Below are 20,953 nucleotides of genomic sequence, written 5' to 3' on the forward strand. Positions count from 1 at the left end.
GTACAAACTTTTTTGTGCAATGCAATTTTTTTTTATATATGAATATAAAATATCTTTAGGGGATTTGGATTTAATTTCAGGGATGAAATTTATGAATTTCAGATAAATACAAGGAGTCTAAATATATTTACCCCTCCATTCTATATAAGAAACAACCCTTGGAAATACCACAACCTGATACTCGAATGTCGCCCTTTCAAGGGCCTTCCAGTCTGACATCTCTGTATAAGTTTGTTTTGTCATGCAATTGGCTAAGACACTACGCAAGGAGATTGGGACATTTTCAAGTTTAGTATAATTTGCTTTGGCAGCCAGTAACATTTCCAGACACAGCTTCACTCTATACAGCAACTTACATAATGAAAAGATGTAACCCTGGAGGACCTGTACATTTTATAGGGAAAGTTTAATAATTCTGTCCTTTAATATGGGCAATAAAAATGACTACCTTTTCACAAAGTAAAACAGCTAATCTTTCCTGTGTTGTCTCTCTCTAGGCCCTGTGTTGTTTGAAAGTTATAGTAATGGGTTTCTACCAGGAAATGGTAATGGAATTAGCCTGCATGTCAACAGCAGTAAAATGATGAAAAGGTAAGATTCTCATTATACTTTAGGGCTGTAGGTTTCACCAAGTTATAGAATGCTTTCACTACTACCGTTAAACCCTGAAGCTGAAATAGTGGTATAATCTGGGCTTATCACATGGGAAAACTAGCTATGCAATGAGTCCAAGGGCTCATTCAGATGGACATATATTCAGGGCATATATTAAGTCCGCCTGTTGTCTGTGTATTTTACAGACAGCACACAGACCCATAATAACCTGTTACTCACACGGATCAATGGACTAGGGCCAGGTGTCTGTACTCTTTTCAACATATTTTGCGCCAAATTTTCACAGTTGCAACATGGACATGTGAATGCAGCCTTACAGACTGGATGGCAGACCAAAATATATTGCTATTTCGTCTCCTGGTGATAATTATTATTTGCTTGTAAAATAGGTCATACAAATGAGCAGGGGCAGACTGGGCTGTGGGGCAGGGAGGCAAGAGGCCACAGGCTGGACCTTCAGCATGTTTAGGGCCACCTGGCTCCGCTCATAAAACTCCAGCCACTAATGGAGTAAGAGGTTAAACTGGTTGTCCCGCGCCGAAACGTTTTTTTTTTTTTTTCAACCCCCCCCCCCCCCCCCCCCCGTTCGGCGCGAGACAACCCTGATGCAGGGGTTAAACAAGAACACCGGACAGCGCTAACCTGAATCCCCGCGCTCCGGTGACTTCTTACTTACCTGCTGAAGATGGCCGCCGGGATCTTCTCCCTCGGTGGACCGCAGGGCTTCTGTGCGGTCCATTGCCGATTCCAGCCTCCTGATTGGCTGGAATCGGCACGTGACGGGGCGGAGCTACACGGAGCCGCTCTCCGGCACGAGCGACCCCATTCATAAAAGAAGAAGACCCGGACTGCGCAAGCGCGTCTAATCTGGCGATTAGACGCTGAAAATTAGACGGCTCCATGGAAACAAGGACGCTAGCAACGGAACAGGTAAGTGAAAAATTTCTTATAACTTCTGTATGGCTCATAATTAATGCACAATGTACATTACAAAGTGCATTAATATGGCCATACAGAAGTGTATAGACCCACTTGCTTTCGCGGGACAACCCCTTTAAGTCCACTAACACACACTGCTTTCCGATTCTGAGCTGGAGGACTTCTTCACTCCTTTCTTCAGCACTTCCTGTACTCCAAGCACTGGAGCCGGGGAAAGGAGTGACGAAATCCCTGCAGTGTCAGAAGGCAGTTTACAGGGATTTTTCAGCTTTCACACTTTCCAAACCAATTTGTATCCTGGTTTTCCTAGGGGGGTTACTCTTTTTCTGCCGTTATACAGCAACGCTATATGTTGGCTAAAGCCAGTACTGCATGAGGTGACACGTTGGATAGGCTCCGACAGCAGAGAGGCTGGCAATAGACAGTAAGAGAACCCCGATGGACGTATTCCAACATAGGAGCTGTACAGCCTTAAATCATAATGTCTTAAGACGTCAGACAGTGGATTGGAAAGGGTTAATAACTTTTTCGTAGCAGCTGCAAAAGAGTTAAAATAACAAAGCGGAACCTATTCCTCTTTTAAATCCCTCACTACTCCAGCGCCAAATGTGCCTTAGTCTCCTGCACCCTTTATGTCACTGTTGCAATGGCCTGAAAACCACGGCCGCTGGTAGAGGAAGAGGTTAACAAACGTTGGACCTTCTGTACAGCTTCCTGTTCACACAGGGAGATGTACAGACCATCAGCAAGCATTTTTATACTTGCTGAAAGTCAATAATCAGGTGACAAATGAGAGTTCGGGCCGTGGAAGAGGGCTCTACTTGCAGAACAACAATACAAAGTCTGACCTGGAAGTTATTGACAGAAATAATAGTGTAAATTCTGCACCCTAATCTTGTTGGCAATGCAAAACTCATGGTTTTCCTTTCTAGAATTTCTAACATCCTGCATGGTTGTGGTGGAAGTACCAAGAACCTATCAGACAGCAGTGAGCCCACAGGTTAGAGCATAATAGAGAATGTATTTTAGATCGAACATAAACAATGGACATGATATTTATTGGTTTAACTCTCAATTTTCAGCAACAGGGGATGCAGAATATGCCAGTTTACCCATACTTCCTAAGGAAAACCCCATAGATCTGGACACAGACTCTCCAGACTACACTGTGATGTACGATTACAATGCCCAGGTAAGGAATAACTGGTTATTGTCTTGTATTACATTTCTATGTTCTCTTACAATATTGTCCAGTTCCATAAGGTACTTACTATCAGTTTAGAAAAATGACAATCACAAATTACATGTACAGATTATATACTCAAAGACAATTAAATTCTATACAGCGACCTAGGTGTTAACACAGATGCTGATCAGGTTGTGCTCTTTAACCTTTTCCAATCCAATTTGTATACTGGTTTTCCTAGGGGGCTTACTCTTTTTCTGCTATTATACAACGGCGCTATATGCTGGCTAAAGCCAGTACTGCATAAGGTGACACGTTGGATAGGCTCCGACAGCAGAGAGGCTGGCAATATACAGTAAGAGAACCTCAACTGACGTATTCCAACATCGAAGCTGTACAGCCTTAAATCATAATGTCTTCAGAGGTCAGACAGTGGATTGGAAAGGGTTAATTCAGGTAGAGTGACAGAGGAATCAAGCTAATGTGAGGCAATGTAGGAATAGATAAAGGAATTACCTGGTCACTGAGCATTCTGCAATGACCATGTGCTAAAGAACCCCTAAGGCTGCTTTTAGACATAATGATTATTGTTCAAAAAATTGTCCAAAGAAGCAAAAGTGAACGATAATCATTTGGTTTAAACATGAGCCAACAACGAACAAGAATATTGCACTTTTCGTTCGTTTGTTCAATCTCAGCAGGACTGAAAATCATCATTGGCTCGTTTACTTATCGTTGCATTTAGACACTCCCCACTCAGTGTTTCACATAGGAATGTGGGTCAGGAACGCTATATTTTCTCCTTAGGGAGAGTACCTAGAAGATGTGTGAGGAGACTTACAAGGCTATTCATGCTCCTCTGGGTAATATGCAAATAAGGGAGATGGAACAATATCTCTATTGAAAGGCAGCATTCCTGCAAGTCAATGTTAGACTCTTTATACAAGCCTTGTAACAATTACTTTGAATTGAAAGCCAAGCCAGAATCCATACAGAGACAGACATAGGAATGTGAAACACTGAATGACAAGTGAACAATTCTCAACGATAATCTTGCTATCGAAACAAGCTGCATGAGTGCAATCGACTGCGGACAAGTTAGTGGTGACATCATTTGGTGATTCAAATGAGAATCATCTCATCTAAAAGCGGCATAAAACAGGATACCAGTGCTAAGAATGGTGCAGCTTATAGCACATATCCTTCAGGCTTCCTAATTATAATAATGCAGATTATTCATCTAAACATCACAACAGTTCAGCTTCACATGAAGCCGAAGTGTTCTAGTATTTATGATGCATTCTAAGAATATAAAAAGTCTACAAGTTACTAGAATTTTATTCACCCGTATTTATGTGTATATTTTACAATTACGCATTCCCCCATTGACACTGTCTGATTTGTTCAGAGCACTGAAGAGCTGGATATTAGTATTGGAGACGTGGTACGGGTGATAGAAGAAGGAGAAGACGGCTGGTGGACTGTGGACAGAAATGGACATACTGGTCTTGTGCCTGGGTCTTATCTTAACAAGCTTTGAGAGACAGAATCATTTCCATATGCAGATAGTATACCGATTAAAGACCTGTTCCATAGTACATACAGGCTGTACTCTTGTAATTTCATGATCAATATTGTATGCACAGGTGGATGACAGTTCATTGTAAATCTATATTGTAAATAGTACTATGACGAAAAACGGAAATAACACTGGGCTGAATCGCTTGGCTGTATCCAACAGGTGGTCAAAAACAGAGGGCCCTAATTTCCCTTCTTGGCCATGCAAAGCCAAAATTGGAATACACCTTTAACTGGAAACAGTAAAGACACTGGCTGATTAAAGGGAATGTATCACAATAAAATGATCTATTGTTTAAATCAGCTTTCTATTTTAAACATATTTTAAAAATGTTTTTTTTCTCAATTTTCCATGTCATTATTTATATTAAAAAAAACTGAAATATTGGCATTTTTACACTGACCAATGAGCCTCACAATAGGCTGACATTTCCTGTGCTGTAGAGATCACTTCTCAGCAGTCATCTGATTATCATCACAGGCAGGATTACAATGCAATGTAACATTTCTATTATACAGCAGGAGGCAGATAACACAAGATAAACCATTGTAGATAGATGATACTCATAGCTCACCTCCTCCTCCTTCCTGCACAGTAACAGGGCTTGCACACAATACTCTCTTATAGAAATCAATGAGTCATTTTGTGATCAAGGTTTCTTATGTCCATTTGACTTCTGCACAGCAAATCTATGAACTGCGGTTTACAGTTCAGAGCTGCACCTTAGGTAAGATGGCAGCCCCCATAATCATGTACAGTAGGTAAAATGAAAATATCTACAATAAAAGTAAAAGCCATTTAGAATGCTTCAGTATCTAAGTTTAATTAGTAAAATAAAATCTGGCTGCTACAATGCCACTGGAAGCTATGACCCCAATATCAAAAGCAAAAGTGAGGGGGGGGGGGTAGGGGGAGGGGGAAAGGAAGGAAGAGGGGGAGAGGAGATGGGAGGGGGGAGAGAAGTGAGGAGGGGGGAGAGGGGAAGAGGGGGAGAGGTAGAGATCCCCCCCCCCCCGCTCTCCTCAGCCGCCCCCCGCCGACACCCGAATCTTTGCGGACGAGCAGGCAGATACTCGAAAAGGACGATACTCGCTCGGGTAAATGTCCTTAACGAGTATGCTCGCTTATCTCTACTTTCTATATGTTCCAATAGAAACCAATGTTACATAACATACTGTCATACTTCTGAAATACAGCCCAATATAATGAGCTGCGGATGTCAGGGAAGTCAGACAACTCTATTAAACTGCAAACCGAGCATCTTTTATGCAAACTACACAGTACAGAGCCTGAAGAACAGCTAGTGCTGGCACATTGATACAAAGGGCAGCCACCGTCTCATACTGTTTATACCGTCTCATACTCATGCAGCTTGTATACTGATTCAGTTTATGCATTTAAAGAGTGTAAAAATAAATTATTTTAAGCAAATAATGATTTTGTTGAGATTTTTTTTCTGCATAGGAGGGACAAGTAGCCAAGAAGCATGGAAGAAATTAGTTAGAAATCAGGTATGCATATCACTAATGATGGTTCCCTGTATATAGCTTTTACTAGTAGTGTGCTGCAAGCCCCATGTGGAGCGAAGAAAGAGCGATGAGGAAAGAGAAATATGGACAATGAGGCACAAAGGGGGTCACTGCTGGCATAAGGGGAAAAAAAGATGTTAAAGGGGTTGTCCCGCGATGACAAGTTAAGTTAAACACTTCTGTATGGCCATATACATGCACTTTGTAATATACATCGTGCATGAAATATGTGCCATACAGAAGTTATATACTCACCTTCCCTGCGCTGGCGTTCCCGTCTCCATGGTGCCGTCTAATTTCAGCGTCTAATCGCCCGATTAGACGCGCTTGCGCTGAAGGGTCTTCTCCCTTCTGGTCGGTCCGGGCACGAGCGGCGTTCTGGCCCCGTCCCCTTCTACGCGTCATCGCGTAGCTCCGCCCCATCACGTGTGCCGATTCCAGCCAATCAGGAGGCTGGAATCGGCAATGGACCGCACAGAGCCCACGGTGCACCATGGGAGAAGGCCCACGGTGCATCGTTGGTGAAGATCCCGGTGGCCATCTTAGAGGAAAAGAAGGAAGAAGTTGCAGAGAGGGGATTCGGGTAAGGAAAATTTTTTTTTGAAATTTCAACACATCCCTTGGGTTTGTTCTGCGCTGAACGGGGGGCCTATGCAAAAAAAAAAACGTTTCGGCGCGGGACAACCCCTTTAAGTTGGAGGAGACAAGTCGGCTGGTATACCTGATATAGGGACAGTTAGGCCCAATGTCCATGGGCGGATAATAAATCGCAGCATGCTGCATTTTACCGTGGATCATGTGTGGATGTGGCTCTATTCATCTCAGAGCTTATGATCCGCAGTCCATCCGCAAATACATTTACGGATGCACTGCGTATTTCAAGGTTAAAATTAGGCCTCATGTCCACGGGAAAAACATGGCCCGCACGGATTTCTTTCAAAATATGTTTATTGGTTTGCAAACATAAATGCAACATTGCATTGATGAATGTCTCAAGGAAAATGAATTAACTTAACAGTCTTGGCTTCCAATGGAGGCACGGGGGGGGGGGGGGGGGACACCGAGAACAGGTCCAGTTAGGGGCGCTGTTCAAAGGGTATGTGCCGTTTGATCTAAGTGGAAGTTTCCAATTTCCTGAGTCAGTCGCCCATCCTGGTTCTTCCCACCAGTGCTCAGAGGGTTCTCCCTTTTCTACCGATGCTGTTAATTGTTACTGGGGGTTCCCGGCGTCCCCCCCCCCCCCCCCCCCCGGCCTCTGGTGAAGCCTTTTACATGCTTCAAGCCAAGCCAAGCAAAGATAGCAATGCAAAATATACGATTTTACTAACAAATACAAGTTTTAACTAAAACTATAGTCCTGGCGAGGGTGCCAGGACGAACACGGTAGGGTAGGGCAGGGGTGATAGGTGGCAGATAGAAGAGATATACAATACAGAAATGTGGGGGGGGGGGGAGGAAAGGAGAAGAAGGGGAGACGGGGAAGAGAGGGGGGGTTAGGTCCTCTACCACCGCTTAACAACATTACACATGTATGCCCAACGAATAGGGCATGACCTAGAGCGGGCAATGTCCGGATCAGATTCTTCCTGTTGTCTCAAGTCCTCTAGTACTTTTATGCTCATAGTGAGCCATTGATAAGCCACGCCTGATAAATGGGTGACTCTTTAAAGTCTATCCAGGCAGTCCAAACATCAACTGTAGTCTCTCGCGTGGTTCCAGGTACTGAATCTGAACTCCTGAGTACTTCCATGTGCTTGGTGTGTTCCATTGCCTCTATCCAGGCCGATCTACGGAGTTCGCCACTTTGTCTCCAATGCTGAGATATAATGAGGCGCATAGCCACTATAAAATGTCTTAAGAGACCTTTTTTGATTCTTGATATGGTGCCAGGTATCATGGATAGAAGGGCAATTTCTGGGGTTAAGGCTATATTAGACCTACTTATTTTGTTATATAACCCGGCGATGTCCCCCCATAATGGGGCCACCATTGGGCACAGCCACCATATGTGTATCATGGAGCCTACCTCCAGACCGCATCTCCAGCAATTCTCTGGTACATCGGGAAAGATTCTATGGAGTCTCTCTGGGGTCCTATACCATTGCGAGATGATCTTATAGTTGAGTTCCTGGACTTTAGTGGAGATGGACATCTTGTGGGAGAGCTTGTATGCTCTGCCCCAGAGCTCCTCGGAGAACTGCTTCCCGATTGTTTCCTCCCATCTTGCCTCCCACTGCGGCCGTGACTCCTTCTGCCTACTATCGAGCAACAACCCATACAGCAGGGATATCGTGTGTGTCGGGGCGTTTGGGGCCATGCAGATTTCCTCAAACGGAGTCAGATTTGAGTTTAACTGTCTTGGAGCCCTCAGCGAGCTCAGGTAGTTCCTGATTTGCAAGTATTGTATCCAGGCTCCCGGTTTAGCTCTATGGTTCCCTAAGATGTCATTTAGAGGGCGCATGCCCCCCATTCCCCATACCTCTCGTGTAATATATTTAGTGTTATCTGGGAGGATGTGTAGTGTCTTAGCTGTTAGTGTGGCTGTAAGTTGAGGATTTCCGATTAGAGGTGTGAGGGGGCCCGGTATGTTCGCTATCTTACTGTGACTAGTTACTCGCCTCCACGCTCTTATTAGGTGTACCGCCAATGGGGACGTCCTCTGGCCCTTCCAGTCCACCCTTCCTGGGATCCAGAAGGCTCCTTCTAGGTTCAGGTCGTTTTGTTCTAATTCCAATGTTACCCACGTTTTTCTATCTGAGTGGTGAAATATGTCTGATATGCATTTTCCTATCGCTGCCTTGTGGTAGAGTTCCAGGTCTGGCAGACCTGCTCCCCCGGATGCCCTAGATCGGGTTAAGGTCTTGTGGCTGATTCTAGATTTTTGTTTTTTCCACACAAATTTTACTAGTGCCTTTTGTAATGTGCAGAAGAAGCTCCTAGGTATGTCGTATGGTGCGGTCTGGAAGACGTACAAAATCCTAGGTAACAGATTCATTTTAAGAGAATTAATCCTGCCGAACCACGACAGATTCAACTTAGACCAGCCATCCGTCTCGGATTCAAATACCGAGAGGAGCGGCCTGTAATTCAGATTGAAGATTTCTTGTGGGTCAGCAGGGATGTGTATGCCCAGGTATTTTATAGCGTCGTTTCTCCAGGTATATGGGAGGGACCTGCTCATCTGATTGGCCTCTTGAATTGGCTAGGAGATATTTAAAATTTCTGATTTTTGGGAATTGATTTTGAGGTTGCTGAGGCTCCCACATCTAGCGAGTTCCTTTTCGATCTCAGGGATCGATGTGCTAGGGCTCGACACGTACAACAGTAGATCATCCGCAAAAATGGATAATTTGTGTTCTCTGCCTCCTCCCACTATCCCTTTAATTTCAGGGTTCCTTCTCAGGGCCTCCACCAGGGGTTTCATCGCTAGGATGTATAAGAGAGGGGAGAGGGGGCAGCCCTGCCTGGTGCCATTCCGTATCATGAGGGGTGTTGATAGAAGGCCATTGACCCTGATTCTAGCTGAGGGAGTACTGTAGAGGGACATGATCCAGGAAAGGGCCCTCTGACCGAGACCCACCTCCCTCAATACCGACTCTAGGAAGGTCCATTTCACCCTGTCAAAGGCCTTCTCCGCGTCCAGCAATGTGTCATTGGTGTGTTGGTATTTCGAGCTTTATTAATCAAGGAGATAGTTTTAATGGTATTATCGCTGGCTTCCCTGCGAGGGACGAACCCCACTTGATCCACGTGTATGAGGGCCGGTATAAGGGGGTTGTCTATTTGCCAGGATTTTCGAGAAAATTTTTAGGTCACTATTTATGAGGGAGATGGGTCTGTAGCTTTTGCATGACCGAGGGTTCTTTCCTGGCTTCAGGATTACCGCGATGTTGGCCTGTAGCGCCTGAGGAGGGAATGGACATCCCCGTGATACCGCGTTGAACGCGGCCAGCATGCTTTCTGCTAGCTGGTCCCCGAAGGTTTTGTAAAATCTCGGCATGAAGCCGTCGGGACAGGGGCTCTTCCCTACTTTTAGATCTCGTATGACCCGACCTAGTTCCCCGGGGGAGAGGTCCGCCTCTAGGGCCTCAGCCTCTGTGTGGGAGATAGTTCTATGGATGTTTTGTTGGAGATAGTGTGCTATTCGTTCTTTTTGCGTGGGCTCCTCCGTATCTACGGGCCTAGGGATATTGTAAAGGTCGGAGTAGTAAGTCCTAAAGACTTCTAGAATCTCACTTGGTGCATGTACCTCGCTCCCGGAGGAGTTCCAGATGGACATAATATTCGTCTGAGGGGCCCGAGGTCTCAGGGCTCTTGCGAGCCATCTCCCGCTCTTGTTGCCGTACTCATAGCATCCTGCTCTAAATCTGTCTCTAATGTGCAGGGAGTTCTGTTCCAATATGGCGAGAATTTTGTGTCTGATGTCTATGATTTCTGTCAGGAGAGTCTCTGATTTCTGAGCTTTGTTGGCCGTCTCGCGGGTTTCTAATTCCCGGAATAGCTGCTTGAGGTTATGGGATCTTGCTTTTTTAAGTCTCGCTCCGTGGGCCATAAACACCCCTCTCAGGGTGCACTTCAAGGCCTCCCACTTAATTGGTGCGGAGGTCGAGTCGGTTTTATGGGCCTCTAAGAAAACCTCTATTGTCTTTTTTATGTCGGTTAAGCAATTGGGGTCCTTAAGGAGGTTGTCGTTAAGTTTCCAATTGAACCCTTTGTAATCTTGTCGGGAGGGTTTGAGTTCCCCTAGTATAGGTGCATGATCTGACCAGACGTATTGACCTATGGAGCACTTAGGAAAGCCATCTAGCAGTCTGTGTGATACAAAGATATAATCGATCCTGCTGTATGTATTGTGTACCCACGAATGGCAGCTGTAATCCCTGTCGGCCGGATGGAGCGTTCTCCACAGGTCGACTAGCTGTAAACTCACCAGCATCCTCTTGAGTCTGCGTACGGCCGAGTGGGAGACCGAGGAACGCCCCGAAGTAGTGTCCAGGAGCGGGTCCAGGGGAATATTGAAGTCCCCTCCTGCTACGATCATCGAGTTTTCTGCGAAGTCCGATAGTCTCCGAAGAGCTCTGGAGCCGAAGGCTGCCTGTCCCTGGTTGGGAAAATAAAAATTAGCTAGCGTATACGTGTCATTTAGCAGTTTTAATTTCAGGAATATATATCTTCCTTCGTCGTCCCTCTCTATTTCCAGGACTTGCGGCTTTAAGAACCTGTGAAATGCTATGGAGACCCCTCCTACTTTGCGGTCTGGGTGCGGGGCATGATACCAATACGGGTAGTATCGGTTGTGGCAGCTGGGGGTGTTTGCAGTAGTGAAGTGAGTTTCCTGAAAAAAATTTATCATTACTCTCTTTTTGTGAAGGCTGTATAGGATTTGGTTTCTTTTACTAGGGTTGTTCAAGCCTCTGACGTTATATGAACTCACGGTCAATGATGCCATCTTACAGAATTAGGGGGGACATCGCCGGGATCCACGGGTGGTAGACCCCTGGTGTTGGTGGAAGGAGACCTTGAGGGGGTGATGGATGGGGGGGGTAAGGGTCTCCGGGGTAAAGAGAAAAGGGGGGAAAAAAAGGGGGGGGAGAAGAAAAGTTAAGCAAAACACATATAACATGTTGAGGCGGGGTCTTAGGACAAAAAGGACCCGCCTCCTGTGTAATTTCACGTAGCAAATAAGGCTACGGATATAATAATTTTAGTGCAGCAACTTGTGCTGCTGGCCTAGGTTGGGGAAGCCTGAACCAGGGTATGGCTTACAGGGTCCCCCAAACCCCGACTTCAATATCTGAACCCTTTCTTGGTTTTTGTTTCAATTTGGCAACCACGGACAGTGGCAGAGGTAGTTCCGTCAGTGACGGCTAAATATTTGGCATGTGGGGAAGTGCCCACGCGATATTGGATGTCATCCATTCTTTGGTCAGTGTTTCCCTGAGGGGCCGACTAGGTGCCAGGCTTCTTTGGAGGGTAGCGAGTCCGGGGCTCCAACCTTTGGCCAGTCTGGAAGTGCTGTCATAGGGAGTTCAAATTTGGCTAGAAACCTCGGGAGGTCCCGAGGCCCCTGAAGATAGCTGTGCTTCCTTCTTTTCCGGCTTGTAGCTGGAAGGGATATCCCCAACGATATGGGATGTTTTTTTCCTTGAGTGCGTTTGTTACTGGTCGTAGGGCCCTCCTTAGTTGAAGTGTTCGTCTTGATAGGTCTTGTAGTACCAAGAGTGAGCTGCCCTTGTAGGTGATCGGACCTGTTTCTCTGATTTTCCGAAGGAGTTCCTCTTTTTCTCTATAGAAGTGGATCCTACAGATGACGTCTCGTGGCCTGGCCGGATCTGTGCTTTTGGGGCCCAAGGCTCTGTGGATCCTATTTAACTCGATCGGGTTGTCTTCTTGCCTGTTGAGTTTTTCACCAAAGCTTTTAGTTGCCCACTTTTCTAAGCGTGCCGGTTCCACTTCCTCGCTTAAGCTGCGTATGCGTATGTTGTTCCTTCTGTTACGATTTTCAATGTCGTCCAGATGGGTAAGTATGCTCGTGATCTGCGAGGAGTGGTCTAGCAGGATGTTATGATGTTCGGTGATCTGCGCCTGTAACTCGGTCTGAGCTTCTTCAGTATCGGCGACTGTGACCAATATGCTTTATTTCAGTTTGCAATGCTTCTATGGCTTGCATTTGTGAGCTTGTCGCTTTTGTCAGTAAGGCGTCTATTTCACTTCTGGTGGGAATGCATTTTAGGTGGGCTTTCCAATCCCATGCATCGTCGTCTTCCTCTTCATCTTCCTCTAGGTCTGGGGCAGGAGGATGGTGTGCATATGTTTGTAGAGTATGCCCCTTTGTGGGTTTAGTTGCGGCTTGGCTCAAAGTATTGCTTGGGCTCTCTCGTGGGGTGTCCCTGTAGTTTAGTGCGGTTTCGTGTGGGGTCTCGCTGCCACGGCTCGCTTGTGTGTGTGTGGGGGGGGGGGGGGAGCCTCTTCTTCTGAGCCCTGCGGGTCATGGGGATCATGCTCTAACCCCTCTCCCTCCTTGCTGTTTAGGCACCTGTCTCCTCTCTCTGCGTTTGTGCCTGCTGCCTGCAGTAGTGCCCCTTGCAGCCTGGTTGCCATCCCTAGCCCTGTGTCAGTCGGGCTGCGGGCCGTTTTTCGCCCTGGGGGGTCTGGGGAGGTGCCTCTCAAGCTCCTGGAAGGGAGCTTGCTCTTTAGCATGGCGCCGGTAGCGGTGGGCGGGGCTTGCCTCGGCGCCTCTTTTGTCTGTTTGGGCTGCCTTTGTGGCTGTGGGGCCAGGTACCTTTGGTCCTTGGGGTCTGCCTGATAGCCTCCTGCAGTCTGGGATGACCTGTGTTGCCGCGCGGTGGTGTAGCTCCTCCCCCTTTCCGGAGCAGCGGTGCCATCTTGGATTTCTCCTGGGTCGCCGGCCGCCGCGGTATATGGTCTAGGAAAGCATCCAGGGGCCCCGTTTCTTCTCCTGCGGGCTCCCCCTTGTCTCCTGCCTTCTTCAGACGTCCCATGGTGTGCTTTTGGTGTCCGTGAGTGCCGGGAATGATGCTGTTTAGCCGGGGTTCAGCGGGAGCCTTCAGCCTGTGCCTCCTATCTCTTCATGCCCTAGGCCACGCCCCCTCGGCCCGCACAGATTTCCACAGCGAATGCACTTTTGTCTTTTTTTTTGCATGCGGGAGATCAACTGAGATAGAGGACAATTAGGCCCACCCGCACGTGAGCCGCGTTAAAATGGAGCATGCTGCGTTTTAATTCCCATGCGAGCCATCCACAAATCGTTTAAAAATACCATCAGTGGCTATTTAATTAACCGTGGGTGGTCACTGATATCCTATGGGCAATTTTATACGCGGATCACACGTGGATTTAATAAATCTATTTTCCCCATGGATATTGGGCCTTGGAGATTTTGGTGCAGATTTTGACTGGAGATCAGCTGCAGATACTATGCGGCACTCCCCCTCCCCTCCTCCGTAGACTTCCTACTGTCAGCACTCCCTGGCTTCCGCTTCCTAGCAACCTGATCAGGTGCTGCGCTACTAGTCAGATGAGGTCACTACAGGCCGCTGGGAACCATAAGCCAGGGAGCGCTGACAGTGGTAAGCCTATGGAGGAGAGGACGGGGAGAGCCGGCAATGGTATTGATTTTGATTGTTTTGGGGATGTGGAAATGCTGCAGAATTTACTCCCTATCTATACTATGATGAATTGCTGCAGTTTTGAAAGTCAAAAGAGGTCCAACACAATACTAGATGGGTGCTGCTAAAAAAATGGCCATTCGGTATATATGGTACTGTAGACTTTAAAGAAAATAATGTCAGCGTTTTTTTTAGGTTAAGAAAAAACTGCATTTTGTGCTGTTTTTAACAGAGTGTGTATATCCAGCCTAGAGTGTGATAAGAGGATCATGAAGTATGAAAATCATGACCATGAAATTAGTGACGTGAATGATTTATTCATACATATAAGAGGGAATTATGTGTATTACACTATGCAGGACAGCTCTCTGACGTCACAGGCTGTTGTGCATATACTATATTACAGTGTGCAGGATAAAGTTCCTTTTCAGAACAGCCTCCGACATCGGAGCTCTGCCTTGCATAGTGTAAAAGCCCATTTACATGCAACAATTATCGCCCAAAATTCATTCAAATAGCTGAAAGTGAGCGATAATTGTTACATGTAAACACGTGCAATTGTGCACTATATTGTTCACTTGTCATCTAGCCGTCATAAAAATAGTATCAGGCAGTTCAAAATTCGTTCCATTTGAATGGAAATTGTTCAGTCTTTTGAGCTGCTTGACTACATGAGGGGAGGTGTTTTGCTTGCCTTAAATACACATTGAGTACATTGTTTACTCATGCCAGAAGAAGACAATGGAATCCTGCTGACCACATAATCCCTGGCATAAACACACACCCACCTGAGCTAACAAATAGTTCTACTTCTACTAAAGTTAACTTTAGCTAATGAGAGAAAATAAGATGATTTCAATCCATTATCTCTACGTGCAATTTCATGCAAAAAAGTCATCAATTTGTTTGGCTGTTTAACCGATCGTTGCGTGTAAATGGGCCTTAAGAAACAAATGCTATAAACATTGTATTCAGTTATTGGATGCCTCTGTATTACAGAGATAGATATTAGAAACTAAGAGTCTTATTATATAAATGTACGTTATGCCAATATACATATTTACAGGATTATTACAACTCTTCCTGATGTGAAAGACTCATAACTCACGTTTAATAAAAAAAAAATTGCAAATAAAATGATCATAACCATTTTTGTGTGTTTCTGTGGAGTAATTCCAAGGAATTCACAATGCGCTTTCACACCCAAAATAAATTAGGCCGCTCTCACACAGGCGTTTGTATAAATGCAGTGTTTTTACTAGGGCAGAGCTGCTTAGCACAACGTTCAGTGTGAGCGTTTGCCTGCGGTGTTACTGTGCTTTTAGCAGCGCAGTGACCACGCAGACAAATTAAGCAGATGATGTCACCACTTTCATTTTACCATCTGGTAGCATAAAATGCATTCTACCGCGTTTTTGATTGCATTAAAAATGCAATGGGAGAAACATTGTGTTTAAAAACGCTAAAATGCCCGAAAATAGCTTGAAAAACGTGTTTGAATTGCTGCACTTTAGCTTTGTCTGCAAAAACCAATTGAAATGAATGGAGGCGGTTTACAGCATTTAGCGCAACATTTAAATGCTGTAAAGAACAGCCTGTGTGAGTGGCCAAAGAGCTGAGGAGTGTGCAGGTACCAGGTAAATTCGTTTGCAAAGGGTTAAATGCTTAACCCAACAAATTTGACGCATCTTTTTCTATCAGCTGCTAAAGTTTGGCATAATCAAAAAATCTTTAGTAATTACATCCATAGGCTTCATAAATATCACTTGAAATCTAACAAACACTGCAGTTAAGCCATTTCCTATTCTTGTTGGATCACTTCCAGTAAGTAAAAAGTGAGTAAACAGAGCGACAGAGGGTAGGGTTTTATTTCACCTTCACTGGAAGCAGGAAATGGATACATGAATATGACACATTAGACACGGTTTCTTTCACATTTAGAGTGTTAAAGAAACCGCCTCCAGCTATGAACTTTGCTGTACAAATCCCGGATTGACACCACCACCTTCACCGCTGGAAGCCTTACGATCCCGGTTGATACAATGACCATGTTTAAATGAAGTCATTATCAAAACTATAACCTGTATAACATCCTGTCCGCTAACACAGGGCTTGCAGTTATTGTGAAGTATATTGGTACTGCCAATAAAAATGTGAGCCCTACTCTATGTTCAACTTTGAAAAACTCCGGATAGATGTCGCCCTTGGTCAGCATTGAAACTAGAACTCCAGCGCTAACATCCGAGCCACCACATTTGTTTGTTTTTTTTCTCAAAAGGAGAAGTGCCAGAAGATGTCATCCTTGTTCAGATTTGAACCTAGAACTTCAACACTGCATGGCAACAGCTCTAATAGCAGAGCCACCACACTTGTTCTATGTGTTTTATTTTTTTTTTTAAATACAAAAGGAAAAACACAAACGGAACATAAAAACACCCTTTTCTCATCGCAGACACGCTAAAACCGCTCACTGTTGCTCACATCCACTCTTGGCTCGATTGTTGCAACTCGTTGCTGATCGGCCTCCCCTGTACCAGACTCTACCCCCTCCAATCCATCCTGAGTGCGTCAGCCAGGCTCATCTTCCTGTCCAGCCACTACTCGGACGCCTCTGCCCTGTGCCAGTCACTGCACTGGCTGCCTGTCAAATACAGAATCCAATTCAAACTTACTACCCTCGTTCATAAAGCTCTCCACAGCACCGCGCCGTCCTACATTGCTTCCCTCATCTCAATTCATCACCCAGCCCAGGCCTTCCGCTCCGCCAACGTAATCAGATTAAGCACCCCTTTAATTCGAACCTCTCACTCCTGCCTCCAAGACTTCTCCAGAGCAGCACCAGTCCTCTGGAACGACCTACCCCCAGCTGTCCGGGCAATCCCCAACACAAATAATTTCAGGCATGCTCTTAAAACACACCTCTTCAGGGAGGCATTCCACATCTCCTAAACCAAACCCCTCGATACTCCGCCTGATAACATACTCCCTGTCCTACTGACTGCAATCTCTACTAACCGCAATGAACCGCCCCCTGCAGTCATATCGATTCAGCCACTATACGTCTTAATTTGACCATTACCTATTTATAGTATCCCTCACTCTCCACCCCGCCATACCGTGTACATCTCCAGCCCCTTTACCTTCTGTATCACCCCACTATTTGTAGTATGTAAGCTCGTTGGAGCAGGCCCCTAACCTCTACTGTTTTCATCAACTGATTACATGTAACCGTGGTTTTGTTTGTTCCGGTTTTGTAAGCCCCATAGAATATGTTGGCACCATATAAAGATTATTATACTTGTTCAAACTCCCACACTGCAAGGCAACAATGCTAACTGAGCCACCACACTTGTTCTGTGCTCTTCCTTCTCCAGAGGAGGAGGGAGAACACAACATAAAACTCTGTAGAGATGTTGCCCATGGTCAGATTTTAGCCTAGAACTCCAGCATTGCAAAGCAACAATGCTAAAAACTGCACTACCATCCACCTTGTTCTTTTTCCAGAGAAGAAAAACACAATAAGAACATACAAACTCCATGCAATATAAGTTTTCAAATTTACAACTCAAGTGGACCCACTGCTAACTGTGCTGATGCAAAATACTGCTGTGTGAATGGGGCCTAAGGCCACTCACACACAGCATTGGCAAAACGTCACGATTTTGATCGTGACGTTTTGCTGCGATTTTTACTGCCGTTTTCGAATGCTGTTTACGGTGTTCAACAGTGCTTTTCAATGCACCCCATCATTGTGATGAGATGCGTTAAAAAGCGCAAAAGCACACCAAAATAGAGCAGACAGTGCACGAAAATCACAGTAGAAAACAAACGTTTTGAGCGTAGTTCTGCGAGGCCCCATTGAAGTCAATGGAGATAACTGTACCAAGATTACTGGCGTTCAAAACGCCACAGTAATTGCAGTAAAAAGTGCATGTGAGTGGCCTTAGGGGATGCACACGTGTACTGTAAATGATGCCGATTTTTTTGTGTGGACAGAAATTCTTCAAACCCCATATACATGCGGCAGAATTTTTCTAGAAAGTAATCGACCTGCAGTGCAGATTTTTAAACTTGCAGCATGTCATTTTGACTAGAGGGGTGAAATCTGCAGGTTCCAAATGATTTTCTGCTGCACATGGATGTGCATTTAACCCCCTTAGGTAGTCATGGCACAACTCACATTGAACAGCACGTGGACACTCCATCCATGTGCTGTCCAACATGCAGGACTCTACACATTACAAGGGGGTTCTTTTTTTGTGCTTCTCAGACTCTGATAGAACTCACATACAATAGCAGCCCAGTTTGGAACTACCAGGCCTCTTCCTAGAGCTGACTGACCCACCAAACTAAGTAATTGGGGGAAAAGGGCCTTGGTAAGAGGTGACCAGTAACCCAATGGTCACACTGACTGACCTGCAATGATTCTGCGTGCAGATGGGAGAAACTTTCAGAACGTCAACTATTAGTGCAGCCCTCCGCCAATCTGGGCTACATGGCAGTGGCCAGAAAACAAGCCTTTCCTCAGTAAAAAAAAAAAGACACATTTGAGCACAATCTGCAATGTCTTTCTTTTTAAAATGATAAAATATTTTGGATCCAAGTTTTATTGCAAGCTGTAACTACTGTATATTACAAACCTGAAAATCCACATTATGTAATCAGCTGTTGCAGCTTTCCACCCAGTTTTATATCCCATTTCTTTTTTCTGTTTGTCATGTGTTGTCCTGTTTTGTAAGCTTGTATCAAGTTCTTGGGAAACGAGAGATCAAATGACCTACATCTGCTGCATTAACAGCACGCTTCACAAGACGGAAGAGTGAATGTCAAGAAAGCATTTGTGCCCCCAAGCCCCAAACAGAAGCATGTACGAGTATATTATTAGGATTGTGCCTTGTTTATAGGAATCAAACTGATGTGACACACAAAAACATCTAGTCTTCCACATATTAGGAGCATTATTTGCCTGCTGCGTTAAAGAGCACAGCAGCACCACATTCATGCTAATCAGGAATAGGATTCCTATAGTTTAGAAAATTCGATTTCCTACCTGGATTTTCATCAACTCGTAAGTGAAAAGTAGAATCTACATTAGTAAGAAATTGGTGCTAATTGTACAATATACAAACCATGGTCCAGCTGCAGAAACTCCCAAAAGGTCCTTTATACAAAAATAAAACTACCTCTTATCAAAATCAATTCCGAGTCGAGACCACAGACCAGAATCAATGCAGACTTCTATCACCTCAATTAACCCTAGTTGCCACACAGTTGGCAGAGAAAAAAAACTGCAAGCCTAATTTACATAGGCAAAAGTTCTAAAAAAAAGTATTTTACTGAAATGATCGATAGCAAAATGTTAACGTAAAAACCAAGTGGTATTCTGGTTAAGGCCGGTTTCACACGGGCTACAAAAATCACACGATTTTATAGCTGAGACATCGCTACAAAACTTATATGAAGCCCAGGGTTTTCAATGGGTTCTTTCAGGCTACAAAACATCACTCATGTGAAAGAGCCCATTGGAAACCATTTGTAGCCTGTGTGAAACAAGCCTTAAGCAAACATTTTAATACTGAATTTATACAATAGTATGCTTTCTGCATTAATTCCTGCTTTCAGTGTCTCTGCTTGCTGTCCTTGCTTTCACACGGGCAGGAAAATTCCACACCAAACTCCACAGCATCCATGCGGATTTTGATGCAGAACTGAAAATGGCTTAATTCTGCTAGCAATTCCACATGTAGGCAAGTGTGTCTGGGAGCGGAATTCTGCAGCAGCAGATTAAGCCGCATCCTGTACTGTGTACTATGGAAATATTCTGTCGTATGAAAAAAAAAAGCCGAAAACTTCTGGTGCTAGAAATTAAAATACGGCAAGTGTCCTGATTATGTGATGGCCATAACGGGTGCAAGAATGTTTAGGGTGCCTCAACACTTCATATAGGTCACGAGCATTCTGAAGCAAATCCAGTGGTGGAAGCCACACCTTAATGGTGCACATTTTGTTGTGGATTTGCTATGGGTTTTAACCCTTGTATATCAAGGGTTGAAATATGCAGCAAAAAGCGATAGCATAAATAGGCATGCTGCAGATGTGTGGAAATTTTTGAAATCCCGTCCACATGACTTAGGGGAATTTCCACAGAAAAATCTGCTGCAGCATTTACGCAATGTGTGAAAGCTCCCTTATAATAATAATAATAATAATAATAATAATAATAATAATAATAATAATAATCTTTAATTATATAGCACCAAACATTCCGCAGCGCTTACAAAAACACAAATGCCACAGTTACATGTAGTAATCAGTTGATGGAAGCAGTAGGGGTGAGGGTCCTGCGCCAACGAGCTTACATACTACAGATAACGGGGTGATACAGAAGGTAAAGGGGCTGGAGATGTGCACGGTATGGCGAGGTGGAGAGTGAGGAATGCTATACACATACGCAATGGTCACACATTAAGCTATGTGGTGGCTGAAACGGTGTGACTGCAGGGAGCGGTTGATGGTGGCTAGCAGCGATTGCAATCAGTAGGACAGGGAGTATGTTATCAGGCAGAGTACAGAGTGGTTTGGTTTAGGGCATATGGTAGGTCTCCCTGAAGGTGTGTGTTTTTAAAGCACACCTAAAGTTTTGTGAATCAGAGATTGCACGGATAGTTTTGGCTAGCGCGTTCCAGAGGACTGGTGCTGCTCTGGAGAAGTCTTGGAGGTGGGAATGAGAGGTTTTAATTAAAAGTGGCACTTAGTCTGATTTTGCTAGCAGAGCGGAGGGCCTGGGCTGGGTGGTGGACTGAGATGAGGGAGGCAACGTAGGGCAGCACAGTGCTATGGAGAGCTTTATGGTTGAGGGTAGTGAGTTTGAATTGAATTCTGTATTTGACGGGCAGCCAGTGCAGTGACTGGCACAGGGCAGAGGCATCCGAGTAGCTGCTGGACAGGAAGAGGAGCCTGGCTGCCGCATTCAGGA

General features: G+C 45.0%; 1 protein-coding gene across 2 annotated transcripts in view; it reads left to right on the forward strand.

Moving 5' to 3' along the window:
* The window catches only part of PSTPIP1 (proline-serine-threonine phosphatase interacting protein 1), a 63,090-nt gene extending 57,881 nt beyond the window's left edge, over window positions 1-5,209 (forward strand). For both annotated transcript variants that reach the window (XM_066592260.1, XM_066592261.1), the window contains exons 12-15: window positions 498-591; window positions 2,487-2,554; window positions 2,637-2,746; window positions 4,149-5,209. In XM_066592260.1, coding sequence (XP_066448357.1) covers window positions 498-591; window positions 2,487-2,554; window positions 2,637-2,746; window positions 4,149-4,280 — 404 coding nt within the window. In that variant the 3' untranslated portion in view covers window positions 4,281-5,209. The remainder of the gene's footprint in view (window positions 1-497; window positions 592-2,486; window positions 2,555-2,636; window positions 2,747-4,148) is intronic.
* The last annotated feature ends 15,744 nt before the right edge of the window (window positions 5,210-20,953 follow it).

Source organism: Eleutherodactylus coqui, chromosome 2 (assembly GCF_035609145.1).
Source record: "Eleutherodactylus coqui strain aEleCoq1 chromosome 2, aEleCoq1.hap1, whole genome shotgun sequence".
Classification (NCBI taxonomy): domain Eukaryota; kingdom Metazoa; phylum Chordata; class Amphibia; order Anura; family Eleutherodactylidae; genus Eleutherodactylus; species Eleutherodactylus coqui.